This window comes from Corvus moneduloides, chromosome 3 (assembly GCF_009650955.1).
Source record: "Corvus moneduloides isolate bCorMon1 chromosome 3, bCorMon1.pri, whole genome shotgun sequence".
NCBI classification, from domain to species: Eukaryota; Metazoa; Chordata; class Aves; order Passeriformes; family Corvidae; genus Corvus; species Corvus moneduloides.
Genome location: NC_045478.1, coordinates 136,521 through 151,370, shown reverse-complemented (window position 1 = coordinate 151,370; position 14,850 = coordinate 136,521). Strand labels below are relative to the sequence as shown.

The 14,850-nt window shown below is 46.4% G+C and overlaps 1 protein-coding gene across 1 annotated transcript in view; it reads right to left on the bottom strand.

Moving 5' to 3' along the window:
* The window catches only part of IFT172 (intraflagellar transport 172), a 38,245-nt gene that overhangs the window by 20,120 nt on the left and 3,275 nt on the right, over positions 1–14,850 (bottom strand). Inside the window, 17 exon segments of the mRNA XM_032103106.1 lie at positions 9–91; positions 391–483; positions 790–874; positions 1,391–1,498; positions 2,316–2,452; positions 2,779–2,946; positions 5,192–5,304; positions 5,795–5,880; positions 6,518–6,621; positions 7,139–7,192; positions 8,905–9,066; positions 9,667–9,762; positions 10,845–10,968; positions 11,066–11,280; positions 12,115–12,202; positions 13,375–13,454; positions 13,828–13,893. Coding sequence (XP_031958997.1) covers positions 9–91; positions 391–483; positions 790–874; positions 1,391–1,498; positions 2,316–2,452; positions 2,779–2,946; positions 5,192–5,304; positions 5,795–5,880; positions 6,518–6,621; positions 7,139–7,192; positions 8,905–9,066; positions 9,667–9,762; positions 10,845–10,968; positions 11,066–11,280; positions 12,115–12,202; positions 13,375–13,454; positions 13,828–13,893 — 1,862 coding nt within the window.

The following is a 14,850-nucleotide window of genomic DNA, read 5'->3' as shown; positions in this document are numbered from 1 at the left end:
TAATATTCTGTACCTTGGCCTTGGCCACCACAATGCATTCATCCCACATGTGCAGCTCCTGGTACATGTCCATGGCCTCCTCTGTGGCGTTCTGTGTCAGAAAGCAAAGCATAAACCTGAATGCTCCAGGTTAGGAGCAGACACATTGCCATGGAGCTCTCACAGTGGGCAGGGTTAGATGTGCAGAAAACACTTGAAAAAGTGCATTGTCTCCATTACTTGGATATACATCCTCCCTCACACTCGTGCATCTCAGGGTAATCCTACACCTCAGAACAAGGAATATGTTCTCCCTCTACTTCATGGAGAAAAGTCTTCTCCTAGGAACAAGCAACATCTTCCTATCCTCTTACAGCATAGGGCACACACACTCCTTGTTCCTTTACTCACTTGCTCCAGGAAGATCATCTCTGCCAGCTTGTAGTTCTTGTCTAGCATGGCCAAGCGGGCCCGCACCAGGTAATGGTCTGTGCCATCCCCACCCTGCAGACAACAGCAGCAAGTTCAGTTTGCTGAGGGAAAGGACAGGTTCTAGAATGGAACATGGAGGGAACTGCAGGGGGAGGCTGGTTCATTACAGAAACAAAAGACAGTTGAGAATCATAGCAGTGACAAACCAGGACAGTATAAAATGGCCAGCCTTGAGAGGGACCTGGCAGCTGTGAATGGAAGACAATGTCAGCAGTTTCTACGAGGTACTGGTCTGTAGCATGACACTGGTGGGCAAGGACACAGAAGATAACGTACAGGAAGACTGCTGCCCTGCAGAGCAGGAGAAGTTTGACTTACGTGCTCCTGAGCTGCCTGGTCAGCAATGGCATTGGTTTCATGAAGAAATCGAGCCTTTGCCATGTTTCCCAGAGCTGCAAAGCACCTGGAAAATGCAAAGCATTTAGTCAATAATTGGGTTTTGTTGCCCACTTTTGGTCCAAAAGAAAATCAGAACCCAGGCAGCAGACCCAGCTCAACAATGGGAGAGGTAGGGTAGCCCTACTTCAAGAGAAGGATTTTGCCAAGACCTATGTTCAGATGTACCCTCTAGCCCTCCTCCACGGAAGAATCCAGGAGCATGACCAAGGCTCATGTTTCACCTCCCCAGGCTTCAGCGATGCCTCGAGCTTGTTCATGTCTGTCAACTCTCTGAGTCCTTGCTATACACAGCTTTGGGCTACCATCAACAAAAATTTATGCCACAGAGAGATGTTTTCCCACCCCTGGTTCTGGCATTACCGGCTGGGATGAAAAAGCAAAGTCATGGCCTGGCATAGAGAACATGTAAGTCTCCAATGCAGTGAATCTTCCAGACCATACACAGAGCCACATCTTTAGCCAGACCCTGGTTTCTGGGATTCAGCGAAGAGCATGTTGAAGCCATAAAAATGTGATGTACCTTTCTGCAATGTGCAGCTGCCTCGCTTCCAAAGCCAGTCTGCTGAGAGTCTTCCACATGGCTTCAGTCTCTGTGGACATTTCCAGCGTCTCCAAAAATGCAGTAGCCCTTGAGATAGAGAAATTTGCAGACTTTCAGCGACAGAAGAGCTCTCTGAGGAAAACCCCAGAATGTGAGACAGGATCTTCGTAACCAGAGCGGCACTGAAAACAAAGCCAGCTGGTTGTGCCCAGCTCTGAAGAGGACAGTGTAACACAGAGCCTAACAGAGCAAGGGAAAATTCAGAGATCTAGGTTATTCCTACCTGGGCTAAGGCACTTAGAGGCAGATGACCAGCAGAAGGCTGTAGCAGTGTGGGACAAGTCTAAAGTGTTGTGTCTGATACAAGTCCCTGCTGAAAATGTCTCTGAAGATGCAACGGTGCTATCTATGAACACTCCCCTGGTTGCTTTTAAAAGCCCTGTAACAGTGTCAGCAGTACCCAGGTGGCTGCCATGACCACTTCAGGCAGTCAATTTTTACTCTCCACAGCTCCTGGATGTTTCCATAATACTGCCACCATCCCTGGAAGGGCAGCAGTAAAAGCACCCAAGCACCACTTCACATGCGGCTGCTCTGGAGACACTCTTATTCACTGCAATTAATTGACAACTACCTTCAGCAAAGCCCTACTGCGTCTGTGGGACCAGACTGGCCAGTCTCTCCCTGAGTTTGAAACCACAAAGCTGCAAGGAGGCAAAAGCTGAATAACCTCTCCTGGAGGGCTGATGTCCATTATAGCCAGACCTGGCATCAACATCATGCTGAGAGTCTGAAGTTGAACTCTGGAAAGCTGTGCTGCTGCCATTCACGGATCATTGATTCTCAGGTGTCTGGCATGTGATATGAGCTACCTGCCATCCCCATTGGTGTATCCAGCACTTACCTGTGATAATCCCCATCATCAATGGCAGTTCCAAACTCTATGAGGCCTTCATCCAGGGTGTAGGACACAGTGGTGACCCCTTCAGATACTATGACTTCAGTCTTTCCATCACTCCTTTCCAAGCCTACGATATCCCCCTAGAAAGAGTACCAGCAGACAATACTCCCCTGTTCACCTGAAGTATGTGGGGTTGCAGGGATGTGAGGGCAGCACCACAACAGCTCTGCCAGTCATGGTTCTTCTGAATGAGCTTGCACTGAGCAGACTGAGCCATGAAGCAGCTCCTTGCTCCATCTTCTGCCAGAAATGTCTGCCACAAAGTTGACAAATGAGCTCACATTTTGTCCGTAAGAAACTAACAGTTCCCTTCTGTCTCCCTTCTGCCATACCATCCTTGCTACTCCCACACACATGAGGAAGTAAAAGAAACTGCAGGAGGCAAACAAAGTCTCCGGATTTTTACCTTCAGAGGAAACATGGTGACTCGCTCTGGAGCATCGATGTTGTACCAAATGCAGAGACTGCTTCTGTTCTGAGCAACCACAACATCACTGCCTGGGACCCACTGCACATGGGAGCAATAGTTCAGAATGGTCGTCTTGGTGTTGCTTTCAATGTCATAGAGCTGCAGCTGGAGGTGGGAGAGGAGAACAGGCTCAGCTGGACTTGTGGCTGGGCTGCTAGCTCACACAAACATCGCAGGAACATCTGAGCAGGCATCTTGTAAAGAGACATTACCCATCAGGAAATAGACTTTTTCCAAGACACACATCCTAAAATCTCATTTACACATTGCTATAAGACCTTTATAAACCCTTGCAGCATTTTAAGCAGCACGTTCCTGCCTCCCTTACTGCTTGGTGCAGATGCCTTGTGCTACTTCAGTTCCTTCTCAGCTGCAGAGCTGGAACAGGAAAATGGGCTCTAAAGTCCTTAACGGAAACAAACTAAGGGACCAAGAAGGGCCTTCCTCTGCAACTTTGGGCTGAACTGTCCATCCCAGGCACAGTCCCATTGCAAGGACTGCTGCCAATAAGGTGAGAGGTTGGTTGTTTGTAGAACACACTACCCAAAAACAAACGTAACAGTTTGGAAGGTGTAACCTTGACACATGGCATAACTTTGTTATATATGTATGATGTCTTATGACTGAAAAGTCCCAGACTTGTTCTTGTCCTCACCTAGGACGAGAAAAAGAAGAGAGAACTGAGCTAGTCTCATGACACACCTATCAAAAGAGAACAAGAAAGTCCCTATTTCAGTCTGTAACAAAATGGATGGAGAAATCATAGAATCCCAGAATGGTTCGGGTTGGAAGGAACCTTAAAAATCATCTTGTTCCAACCCCCTGCCATGGGCAAGGACACATTCCACTAGACCAGGTTGCTCCAAGTCCTGTCCAACCTGGCCTTGAACACTTCCAGGGATGAGGCAGCCACTGCTTCCCTGGGCAATCTGTGCCAGGGCCTCAGCACCCTCACAGGGAAGAATTTCTTCCCAATATCCCATCTAACCCTGCTCTCTGGCAGTGGGAAGCCATCCCCCCTCATCCTCTCACTCCAGGCTCTTGTCCAAAGCCCCTCTCCAGCTCGTTCAGAGGCCCTTTAGGCACTGGAAGGGGTTCCAAGGTCTCCCTGGAGCCTTCTCTTCTCCAGGATGAACAACCACAATTCTTTCAGCCTTTCCTCATAGAAGAGGTGTTCTAGGCCTCTGACCATCTCTGTGGCCTCCTCTGGACTTGCTCCAGCAGCTCCATGTCCGTCCTGTGCTGGGACCCTACAGCTGGAAGCAGCACAGCAGATGGGGTCTCACCTGAACAGGGCAGAGGAACAGAATCCATCCTCCCCTGCTGCCCTCACTGGGGGATTGGTCCAGCACACAACTTATGCCTGGCCTTGTTGCATCTCATGAGATTCCCATGTGTGCAGTTCTGGAGCTTGTCCAGGTTCCTCTGGATGGCCCTGTCCTTCAGGTGTGTCATTCCACCCTCAGCTTGATGTCATCGGCAAGCTTGCTGAGGGTGTACTCAATCCCTTCATCTGTATCATTAATGAACATATAAAATAACACTGTCCCAATACAGACCCCTGAGCGGCACTACTTGTCACTGAGGTCCACCGGGACACTGAGCTGTTGACCGCTTCCCTCTGGATGTGATTGTTCACTCAATTCCTTATCCAGCAAACAGTCCACCCATCAAATCCATCTCTCCAGTTTAGAGGGAAGGATGTTGTGGAGGACTGTGTGAAAGGCTTTACAGAAGTCTAGATAAATGACACTCATAGCCCTTCCCTTGTCCACTGACAGAGTCTCTCCATCAGAGAAGGCCATTGGGTTGGTCAGGCAGGACTTGCTGTCACTGAAGCCATGCTGGCGGTCCTGAATTACCTTCCCTGGTTGTCCTGAATCACCTCCCTGTTCCCCACGTGCCTTAGCACCGCTTCTAGGGGGATCTGTTCCATGATCTTCCAAACCCCAGGGGTGAGGCTCCCAGGTCAGCACTTCTCAGGGTCCTCCCTCCTACTCTTTTTAAAGATGGGTACAATGTTTCCCTTTTTCCAGTCACGCGACTGACATGATTTTTTTGAATACCATAGACATATGTACCGCAGAAGAATCTATGATTTTCATTTTCAGGTGTGATGAGATGAAGCAAAATGTCTAGGAACTAAGTTCAGCATTAGCTGTGACTCAGGAATGCAACACTGCCAGCTCATGCAATCTGGATACGGTCAATCTTCCTCAAAGGAGCAGTAAGTGAAAAATCAGAGTATTTCACATGTGTTTCTCACCTCCCTCCCTCCATTCAGGCATATCTGTCTCTACCTCTCCCCACACATGCCATCCTGCCACATGGCCTGAGGTGCCTGCCTCACCCTCATCTTCTTGTCTCTGAAGAGCAGTTTGTGGCCTGTTTCATTCAGCTCCAGCCAATCGATCTTGCTGTCATGACTGATCGTGCCAGCGTTGTAGCCACCAACAAGGTCCACTTGGGAAGGAAAGAAAGGAAACTGCGTAAGTACCTGATGTATCTCAAAGTGCTCAACATTCAAAGCTGTGCCAGGGGAATTAGATGCCTGGGACCTATTGAGGGCAAGACCCTCAGCAAAGACACTCTGACATGAACACCAAATAGCAGTGACATTTTATTTTGATGCCTTCTCAGCAGCAGCAACTCTCTCCTACTGTCTATGAGCATGCACAGCTCATGGGCAATGCAGGCAACACAGAGTCTGGGTCCAGGACACAGTCACAGACACCCATGGCTGTGTCTGTAACAAGCAGCATCCTGCCGAAAGTAGGACAGCCTGGTCTCCAGCAGACTGCTGCTAGGCAGAGGGAATGCAAAGGGGAACTTCAAGAATCTGCTGCTTGGTAGAGGGAATGCACAGAGGACCTTCAGGGATATGCTGCCTGGCACAAAAAATGAAAAGGAATCAGGAAGGCTAGCAAAAAAGGGGAGGGAGGGTTACAGTCACCTGTTGCTATAGTCTTGATGTCTACCAGGTAAGCCAGTCTCTTGTTCTCATCCACGCCTCGCTGCTGTCTCTCATTGATACGGACACTGTGATTTGAAGGGAATGACTGTTACTCTCACTACTCTCAAAGTTCCTTTGAGTCACATAGTCCCTCCCTGACTTCCCTGCAGTTTCCCTGAGCACATGGCGCCTCTGGCAGTTCTATAACCTGTGACACTTGCCTAGTACCTATACCTGCCTCAAGTGAAAATAAAGCTTTCTGATCCGTGGCTTCCCCCCACCGAAGCTACCCCTCTGGAGTAGGGGTCCCCAATAACAATTAGTTACTAGTTACATTGCTCTGAGCAGCCCACGATCCTCCCTTCTCCTAAATCAGAACAAGGGGTATAGAATTTTAGAGGGACAGAGGAGGTCCTGCTGACAACTGAGTCCCTAATGATGCTGTACCAGGACTAGCTGGATGCAGAGTTGCCTGAGAACATGCACAGGAGGTCCCTCTTCAGCAACAGCCATGGCAGGCTGCACTAAGATCAGAGGAAAAGAGGTTCTTGTGCTTCTAAAACCTGACAGCCAATAACCTGGCCACTAAACCCATCACTGGCCACTGTTAGAAGTGGGTGTCTGGGGGCTGCATTCTACAGAGTGGGACACTTCCAAAGTTGTATGTCTGAGCTCACTTTACTAAATGCCTGTGCTGGTTACAGAGGCAGATGTAACCATTACCTGACCAGATGAGGATTCACAAACTCTGTGCGGACAGACCCCAGAATGTCATTGCTTCCATATTCCACCAGTGTCAACTCTCCAGCATTAAAAATCATGCAGACCTGATGGTGAGAGGGGAATACACTCTTAAGAGTCAAGTGACATAAACACTCATACCTGCCAGTGAGGGGTACAGAAAAGAACTCTGCTGCACACAAATCTAAATTTAAATACTCTGGGATGACTAAGGAGCTGTCCTTGGCTTCTTGTTGTGACTGACAGCTTTTCCTCAAGATTGGGGATTTTAATTGTGGGCCTACCAGTCCTGCAGCAGGCAAGCTCTCCCCATGATAGCTGTATTGTGTATCTCTCTCTGGCCATTGCTCTTTTATTGCTTCTCTCTCCTTCAGGATTATGACTTATTTAACCTGTCAGTCCACACACTGAGCTTGTTCTGTACCTGGCATGTGGAAAAGGCAAGTACAGGGAGGAAGCAGATTGGGATCTGCATGAAGAGGCTAAATCCAGGAAACTGCTGAGAAACAGGGTTTTCCAGAAATGCAGGTGACACTTTTCTTGCTGGTGCACACACAGCTTTACACACCATTCATGGGGAGCATTCTGTCTCATCCTACTTACGTTTTCGTTGTCGAAGAAGAACTTTTCATTCCCCCCAGATCCTTGCCAGGCCACCTGCAAAGCAACGGCATGGGATGAGGCTGACAGGCTGACAGCTCCACCAGGACCAGTCTGCACATGCTGGGGTCCACTGTCCAGCTTTCAGTTTCCACAACAGACAGCAAGAGTTACACTGCACAAGGAATTGTGTTCCATCACCTTAGCTGCCAACACTGTTTTTCAGTCATTCTCAGCTTGCAAATTCCACACGTTCCTCTCCTTTCTTTAGACTCAGCTTCAGACTCCAGCTCTCTTTGTATATTATATTACTGCCTTCCGAACAAGAGGCCTTTGTGTGACCAAGGTACTCCCTCTACCCCTTTCCTTCACAGGCCCTTCTCCACCTTCCCCAGACCAGCTTTATTACAAGAAGCACCCAAACAGCTCCTTTGCCTCTGTTAATCATAGCCACAGAATCACTGCTACCACTGGTGGGAGCAGCATCTCCACACCACATGTAGTTGAACCCTTTTGTTTTTTAGGGTCATGGTAGCAACAGCTGATCAGCATAGTGCCAGTGGGGAACAACTGATTGGAAATTTGAGCAGATCACTGGATAACAGTAGCTCCTGTGGTAACAACAGACAAGTGGCCAGAGAAGCAGAAAACTGAAAGCCAAGGCTACAGCAGTTCTCTTCCCTCACAGAATGAACTCCAAGTTACGGCTTCAACGGAAGCCCAGTGAGACAGCAAGAGGGCAAATGGACACCTCACAGCCCTGTTCTTTCTGAGAAGTGAGTACAGCTGTGCAATTGAAAGAAAAACTCTGCACAGTAAGATGTAGAGAAATCTAGGAGCTTCATTCTGGCCAAATTCTCGGTTATATTACCAAGTCTCAGCGTTCTCCAGCTCAAATCTCTAGTCAGAGCTCCTGCTCCAAGAGAGACTGATTAGCTCACCATCAGTCTGATTAAAAGTATGTGATGCCTCTGTGAACAAAGCAAGTATGTTCTTGAAGCCTATTTAATGCTTTCATCAGACATTAGCCTATGGCCCACATTCTCCAGGCTCAGCACATGGGCTCAGCACTCAGTGCACTGTGAGGCTCAGGGGATGGATGATTTTGTGTGAATTGTCTGGTACCAGAAATGGCACTGGCATAAGCTGTGGTAACAGGATGCAGGCACGAATGGTTTTTGATGGTTTTTTATTTTGTTTCTTTTAAACACACTAAGATTTGTACATTCACCTCTGGAATGTATATATGTAAAACATCCAGATTTGGGCCCCCAAGTACAAGAAAGACCGATAAACTGGAGCAAGTTCAGCAGACTGCCATCAGGATGGTTGGGAGTGAAGCACTTACAGTGTGAAGAGAGGCTGAAGGAATTTGGCTTCTTCAGCCTGGAGAAGAAAAGGCTTAGGAAACCTCTAATATAGTGATGCCAGGCTTTTTTTGGCAGATATGGAGTGAAAGGATGAAAAGTGGCCATAAAACAGCAGTCAAAATACCAACAAGACTTAGGAAAAAGGCTTTCCTCCATGAGTGCAGTAAAGCATTGGAACAGGGGACTAGAGAAACCATGGGACCTGAGCAACAATATCTGAATGTAATACTGACTTTCCTTTGGGCAGTAAGTTTGATAAGAGACCTCCCAAGGCCCCTTCCAACCTGAATTATTCTATGATTCTTGGAAAATAGAGGTATTGTTCCCATGCAGAAATCATATCCTCTGAGTTATGAAGTTAAACATTTGACACTCCAGAAATGACAGATTTTCCAGTACCTCACTGAGCTTGTTGGAGCTAACGTCACCCAGCAGTAATGTGTCTGAGGTATGGGCCACCAGGTACCGGTCCTTCCCCAGGATCTTCACCTCATCAATCTCATAACCATACTGGGATTTCAACACAACTCGAGTTCCTGTTGAGAGGTTCTTCACAATGACCTAGAGAAAGTGAGAAAAAGCAACATGAGGCCATGCACAGAGGAACAGCGCAGACTTCTTGCCCCATGGAAGATTAGGCAGTAGATGATACTAGGATATTTGGATATCCCCTCACATCATTTCCCTCTGCTTTTTTAAAAAAATTGACCATTCCTTTTGCATGGGATGACAGCTGTAGTAGACATGCGGAATTCTTACTTTTGCCATTTACAAGTTACTAGTTACAAGTTACTAGCTTAACTGGAGGCCCACTCAGGCCCCCAAGGAGAAGCCCCCTTTGAAGAGTCCTGTACTCTCTCCCCTGACTGCATAGGGGTGCCCAGACTGCCAGCTCTCCCTTACTGCCTCATTTTGAACAAGGTAAATTTGGCTGGAATTAAATCCCTTCAGGAGTCTGCACTTGACATGGAGGTACCTCACAGAAATTCACAAGGTAGGAAATAACCTCAACGGTCTTTTATCCCAGCCAATTCCCACCCAGCCTTTCTCGACAAGTTGGTATGAACAAACCACAGGTGGTGCAGAACTCCAAACATGTCTAGTTCTGGCAAACATGCCATTTTCATCAGGAATTTCATACCTTATTAGATATTCTCTTACCTGGCTCGGTCCCACATATGTCATTTCAAATTTATTTTTGTAAATGGTTCTGCGAAGGCAACAGTCAAACTGTTCAACTCCTCCACACAGCGTACCCTGGGGACAAAAACACATCATGTGGTCAATGAACTCTGTTAAGGAGAGATATTTCAGACCCTGCTTACATGAAGAGGATCAGAGGTCAGACATAAACACACCGGCCCTAGCTGTTCTGGAGGACAAGGTTAGATGCAGGAGGACCAGCCCTATTTTGACTTTCTTGAGACAACAGAAAGATTGAGCCATTCTCAGAAAAATGGAGACTACCAAACACTGGCATGAATCTGGGACAGGAGGAGGTGGGGTTAAAAACCACCTTTATCCTCATCTTTCCCATTATTCTTCTCAGTTTCCCACTTCTTCCTTTCCCAGACTCCCAGTCTCTCCTCCCTTCCAGCAGAATCCTTTCACCCTTCTTTCTTTATATCATCCACATTCTTTCCACTGATCTCCTATCCCTTAGCCCTTTTCCATTCTCTGAAAATACTTGTTCACATATTCAGTAATTCTTGGTCTGAAAATATTTCAAGGATTCTTGATTGTTGAACACAAAAATATGCAAAAACTATTAAAGAAAAGTCGTAAATAACATCTTTCCTAAATAATTTGTTTTAGTTATTCAAGTTACTAGAGAAAAATATGCAGAAAGATTAATTTAAAGAGATTTAAAGAACTATCTGATTTTAGAGAAGGCTCGGTGGCTGAAAGTAGAAGAAAGAGAACACTGAACTGAACACACAGCACAGAAACACAGAGTGTAATTAGCAGGTCAGTTTGTATACTGCTTCTCACAGGTACCCAGAAGAAAGAATTCTCCTGAGACTGCTCTGGAGAAGCTATGCCGATCTCATCATGCTTCTGAGAAAAGAGAAGGGCTGCTGAAACCAGTGAGCCATCACACCAACAGCCACAAGGTTTTACAGCTTCACACTCGCACACCCGACTGCAGCAGCTCCTTAGCATAAGGTCTTGGCCTCAGCATCTGCACTGCACCCCTGGGCGACGGTGTGACCACATCAGTAGGACCATGTTCAAAGCCTTCCCTGTACCACACCACTTTGTTTCCATGCACAAACATGCATAAGGCTGACCCTGGTGTAGGACTTGAGGGTTCAGGCTTCCTGACTGATGATACAAACCGCACAGATCCGTGAGCCGTCCCTCTTCCACGCCAGAGCTGTGATGGTGTATAGGTGAGCTATTTCTTTGGGCTTGCCTTCCTCCCAGGCACTGCGGCGTGGGCTCCAGTTCAGAACCCGTAACCTGTGAGAGAGAAGAGGTAAGAGAGACATGAAAAACTGTGTGTGGCTGACAAAGGGAGGACTATAAAGAGGAGAATTCTCCATCAAGTACATGGTACCTATCATAGCTGCCAATAACAATGGACTGGCCACTGGGACTGGTGGTTGCTGTGGTGAATTCTTTCTCTGACGAGTCCCGGCTGTAGTCAAAGGTTTGAATCACACTGCCTTCCTTCCCATAAGCAACGATCTTCTTGTCACAACCTGCAGCCACAATGCTGCTGGAAGCCCAGGCGAGGGCATAAGGAGGACAGGGATGCACCGCCAACTTACCCTGCAACAGACAAGAACACCCTGAACACGTGAATGGCCCCAAACCCTAGCTGGCCTCTGTACTCAGCTATTCCAGTGGGACCAGTATGGGACCTTCTGTAAAGCCCAATCCATGGGGGCAGCATTGTCTGCCTGCTCAGTCTGTGGGAAGACAGAAACCAGAACTGAGGGATGTATCAACTATTACATTCATTTAACTGTGAGAGAAGAATACTGATGCCAGTAAGAAGACTGATACCATTAACTAGACTGGGACTGAGCTTCCAACACAGCAGAGTATAGATGGACCTTCAAGATATCACGGCAGAGAGCAGCCATGCTCAAACTGCTTCAGCTGAAGAAAACTATCTGAGAACATCATCCCCTTTACCACAGCCTGAAGCACAGAGAGACTCCTGGCACAGAGGAGCAGGAGGCTCAGGAGAAATGCTGGGTGTCCAAGGGCAAAATGTGAGCCGAGATTCAACATTAACTGTGGTAACTACACACTGCTTAGTGTGGAGACAACAGCAGCCATTCCATGGAACCCTACGTCTTCGAGCATCATTCTCCTGAACACTGAAACATCAGATCTTTCCAGACACCTGAACAGCCTTATGCCTCATATGCAAAAACATGAATTCCCCCCTTACCACTGCCCTTAGTGTATTCCAAAGCATCTAGTCACTGTTCTGCCTCCACCAATGCTTCCCAAAACCTTTGCTAGCAAGCACAGCCTGCAGCTTCTCTCCAGCCTTGCACTCCCTCCACAGCCTGATCCCTTTCCTGAGCTCTTGAGCTGGGACACAGGCTGTGCAAACAGGAATTTCGCTCACTGAAAAAGGATCTTTGATACCTGTGATTCACCTGAGCCCTCATCATCAAAGAAGAAGCGCACTATGGTTCCATCTGCATGGCCAGACAGGATTCCCTTCCCCGACACACTAGAGAAAAACACAGACAGGATGATGCAATGTTGCAGTAGGACTTGAACCTTTATATTCAATTCCCTGCCCAGAGCAGCCATTCCCACGGTCATCATTGATGTTCCTCATGAAAGGAACCTTCTCCAAAGACAAGACAAATATCAAATACCTGCACCAGTGTCTGTAAAATAAAGCAGACATAAGAACTGAGAGTGGAAAGGAGAGTGACCATTTAAGTATCTTCACCATGTAAAATCACAATAAACAACTTTCTTTACTACTAGAAACCTGGAGAAGCTAAGTGACCTTCAGTGGAATAATGACTCTGCTCACAAGTGCTTCCAGCAAGGTGTATCAAACAGCTCTTGCACTGGAACTGTTCCAGAAGTGAGGCTGGATATTATGATACTGGGAATCCCTAAAAGAAACATAATGTAGACAAAAAACATCTGGGCAAACACTCCAGGCCTAAGTCCATTGTTTATAGCATTGATGTCTTGTACTCCTGGACATAAGCATGGACAAGAGAGCAAGGAAGAAGAAACAGGCCAAAGATCATGTACCCAGAAAAACACTTTCTAATGAAGGTTAGAAGATGCAAGAACAGAATACAAATTCTATGGACACTATAGCAATCCAGCAATCATGTATCTGTCACCAGAATGACAGCATTTAGTGAAAATTCCACTCCTAGGACCATGACATATCTTAATTTTTTTTTGGATAAAGAATACTAAAGTAGTTAAAATGAAATCTTATTAATTAAAATAATTTTAAATTGCACTTTATGGTTATTTTCCTAATTATAGCCTTGTCGGGAGTTTTATCTGGCAGAATGTTCTTACTTTTTTTAGCCCTTAACCATGATTAATGTTGGTTATTAGCTAGATGAAGCTGACAAATGTAATCCTTATAAAGTCACAGATTCAAATACATCAAGGTATATAAGTAAGCTCACGGAGACTTTCATCCGCAACTGTTTGAGGAACAACCAGCCTGCCAGTGTGGCACAGCCAGGTACCAGATTTTAGGAAGGAATTCCTTCTGGAGAGCACAGTATGTTATTATCTTGACAAGTAACTGAGAGCAAGGACACTGTCAACCTCCCACACTGGTCCCAGTTATGCCAAGCCAGCAGCAGGTGCGAGACCGAGCCAAAGCAGGGCAGGCCAAAGCAATGCCATACTCACTTGGAAGTTAGTGAGACCACATAGGAATCTGTCCCATAAATGGTGGAAGACTTGTTGTTCTTTGTATTTGCTAAACGAACCTGAGAAAGAGAAAATTATCAGTGTTGCTTTTGTCTGTGGATCTCCCCCACTGTAAGTAACATTCCCAGAGGTTTCCCAATTTGTGACTAGTGAAAGAAATCACAGGAAGCTCATTGCCTTCCAGTAGGTTCTAAAGTGGAAAAGTTGGAGTCACATCTTCACACTTCAAAAAAGGCTTGGAGAAAGAGCCAAATGATCTAGTAGAACCTCCTGGGACTAACTGGGAACCAGAAAATTCAAATCCATGGTGTAATCCCTCTGTTGCTATTACTGTGGCACCCAGTGATGGCTCTTACCCCACAGCCCAGCTACTTGCAGACCTGGCAGACCCAGCAAGGGAAAAAAAGTCATGCAAATAACAAGTTTCTCTACCTTTCCTTCAGCAAGACCAAAGACAATGACATTCTCTGCTGGCCACAATAAACAGGTCACAGCACTCTGCAAAGGAAGAGGTAAAAAGAGAGGTAAGAGCTCCATCCTACTCAGCTTCCTGCTCTTTGCCACATAAAATAGTTCATGAACAGACACCACTCAGGCAGGAGAGATGAGGCATTTGGACAGGCCTTACAGTAGCTGAAGATACTGGACAAGACTTACTCCATGCTGAAGCTTAAACTAGAGCTGGGGCAAAGTAACTGAGCTCAGGAGGACTACGGGAGGGCAACAAAGTTATACGGATGTGTTCAGTTTAGAGCTCTTTTGAAAGTATTACTTACTGAGCAGGTGCTTGGCTTGCCACATACTATTGGTGAATGTATAAAATCATGGCTGTTTTAAAAGGTTTTTTGCAACAAGTATAAAATATAAAAAATAATTTGACTGTGCCAACTTCTGTAATAGCTATGAGAATAGTTGTCTGTTGGATCTTCATTTGATGAATAAGAAATAGCCTTTATTTTTTCAGTGCTGAGTTATTATTCATAAAATGGTTATTAGATGCTACCAAGTAGGTCAGGTAGAAACAGGCTCATTAAATCCAAACCAAATCTGAGGTGGGGTCAGGATGAAAGGAATGGGGGACTTGTCTTCACAAACAAGTGGTGGGCCTGCTACAGGTAGCACTGAGATACAACTAGCACTGAGAGACAGAAGAAACAATGGGAAGGATTCCACTGATTGATGAATGGAATGAAAGAGATTTGTCTTCACAAAGGTCTGTAGGTCTGCTGATAAATGAAATCGGATACCGAGAGATGAAAGAAACAATGGGAAGAACCATAAACTCTATAGGAATTTAAAAAGTGGGGGGGGGAGGTATATGTTAGAAGGGAGTCTTAGGTTTCAGGAAGTCTGTACCCCTCAACTACCTCAGCCAATGGGGAAAGAGAGAGGGAAATGCGGCCGGAAAATTAGGATAAATAGGAGGCTTCATCCTCCAAAAATTTGAGACCCCAG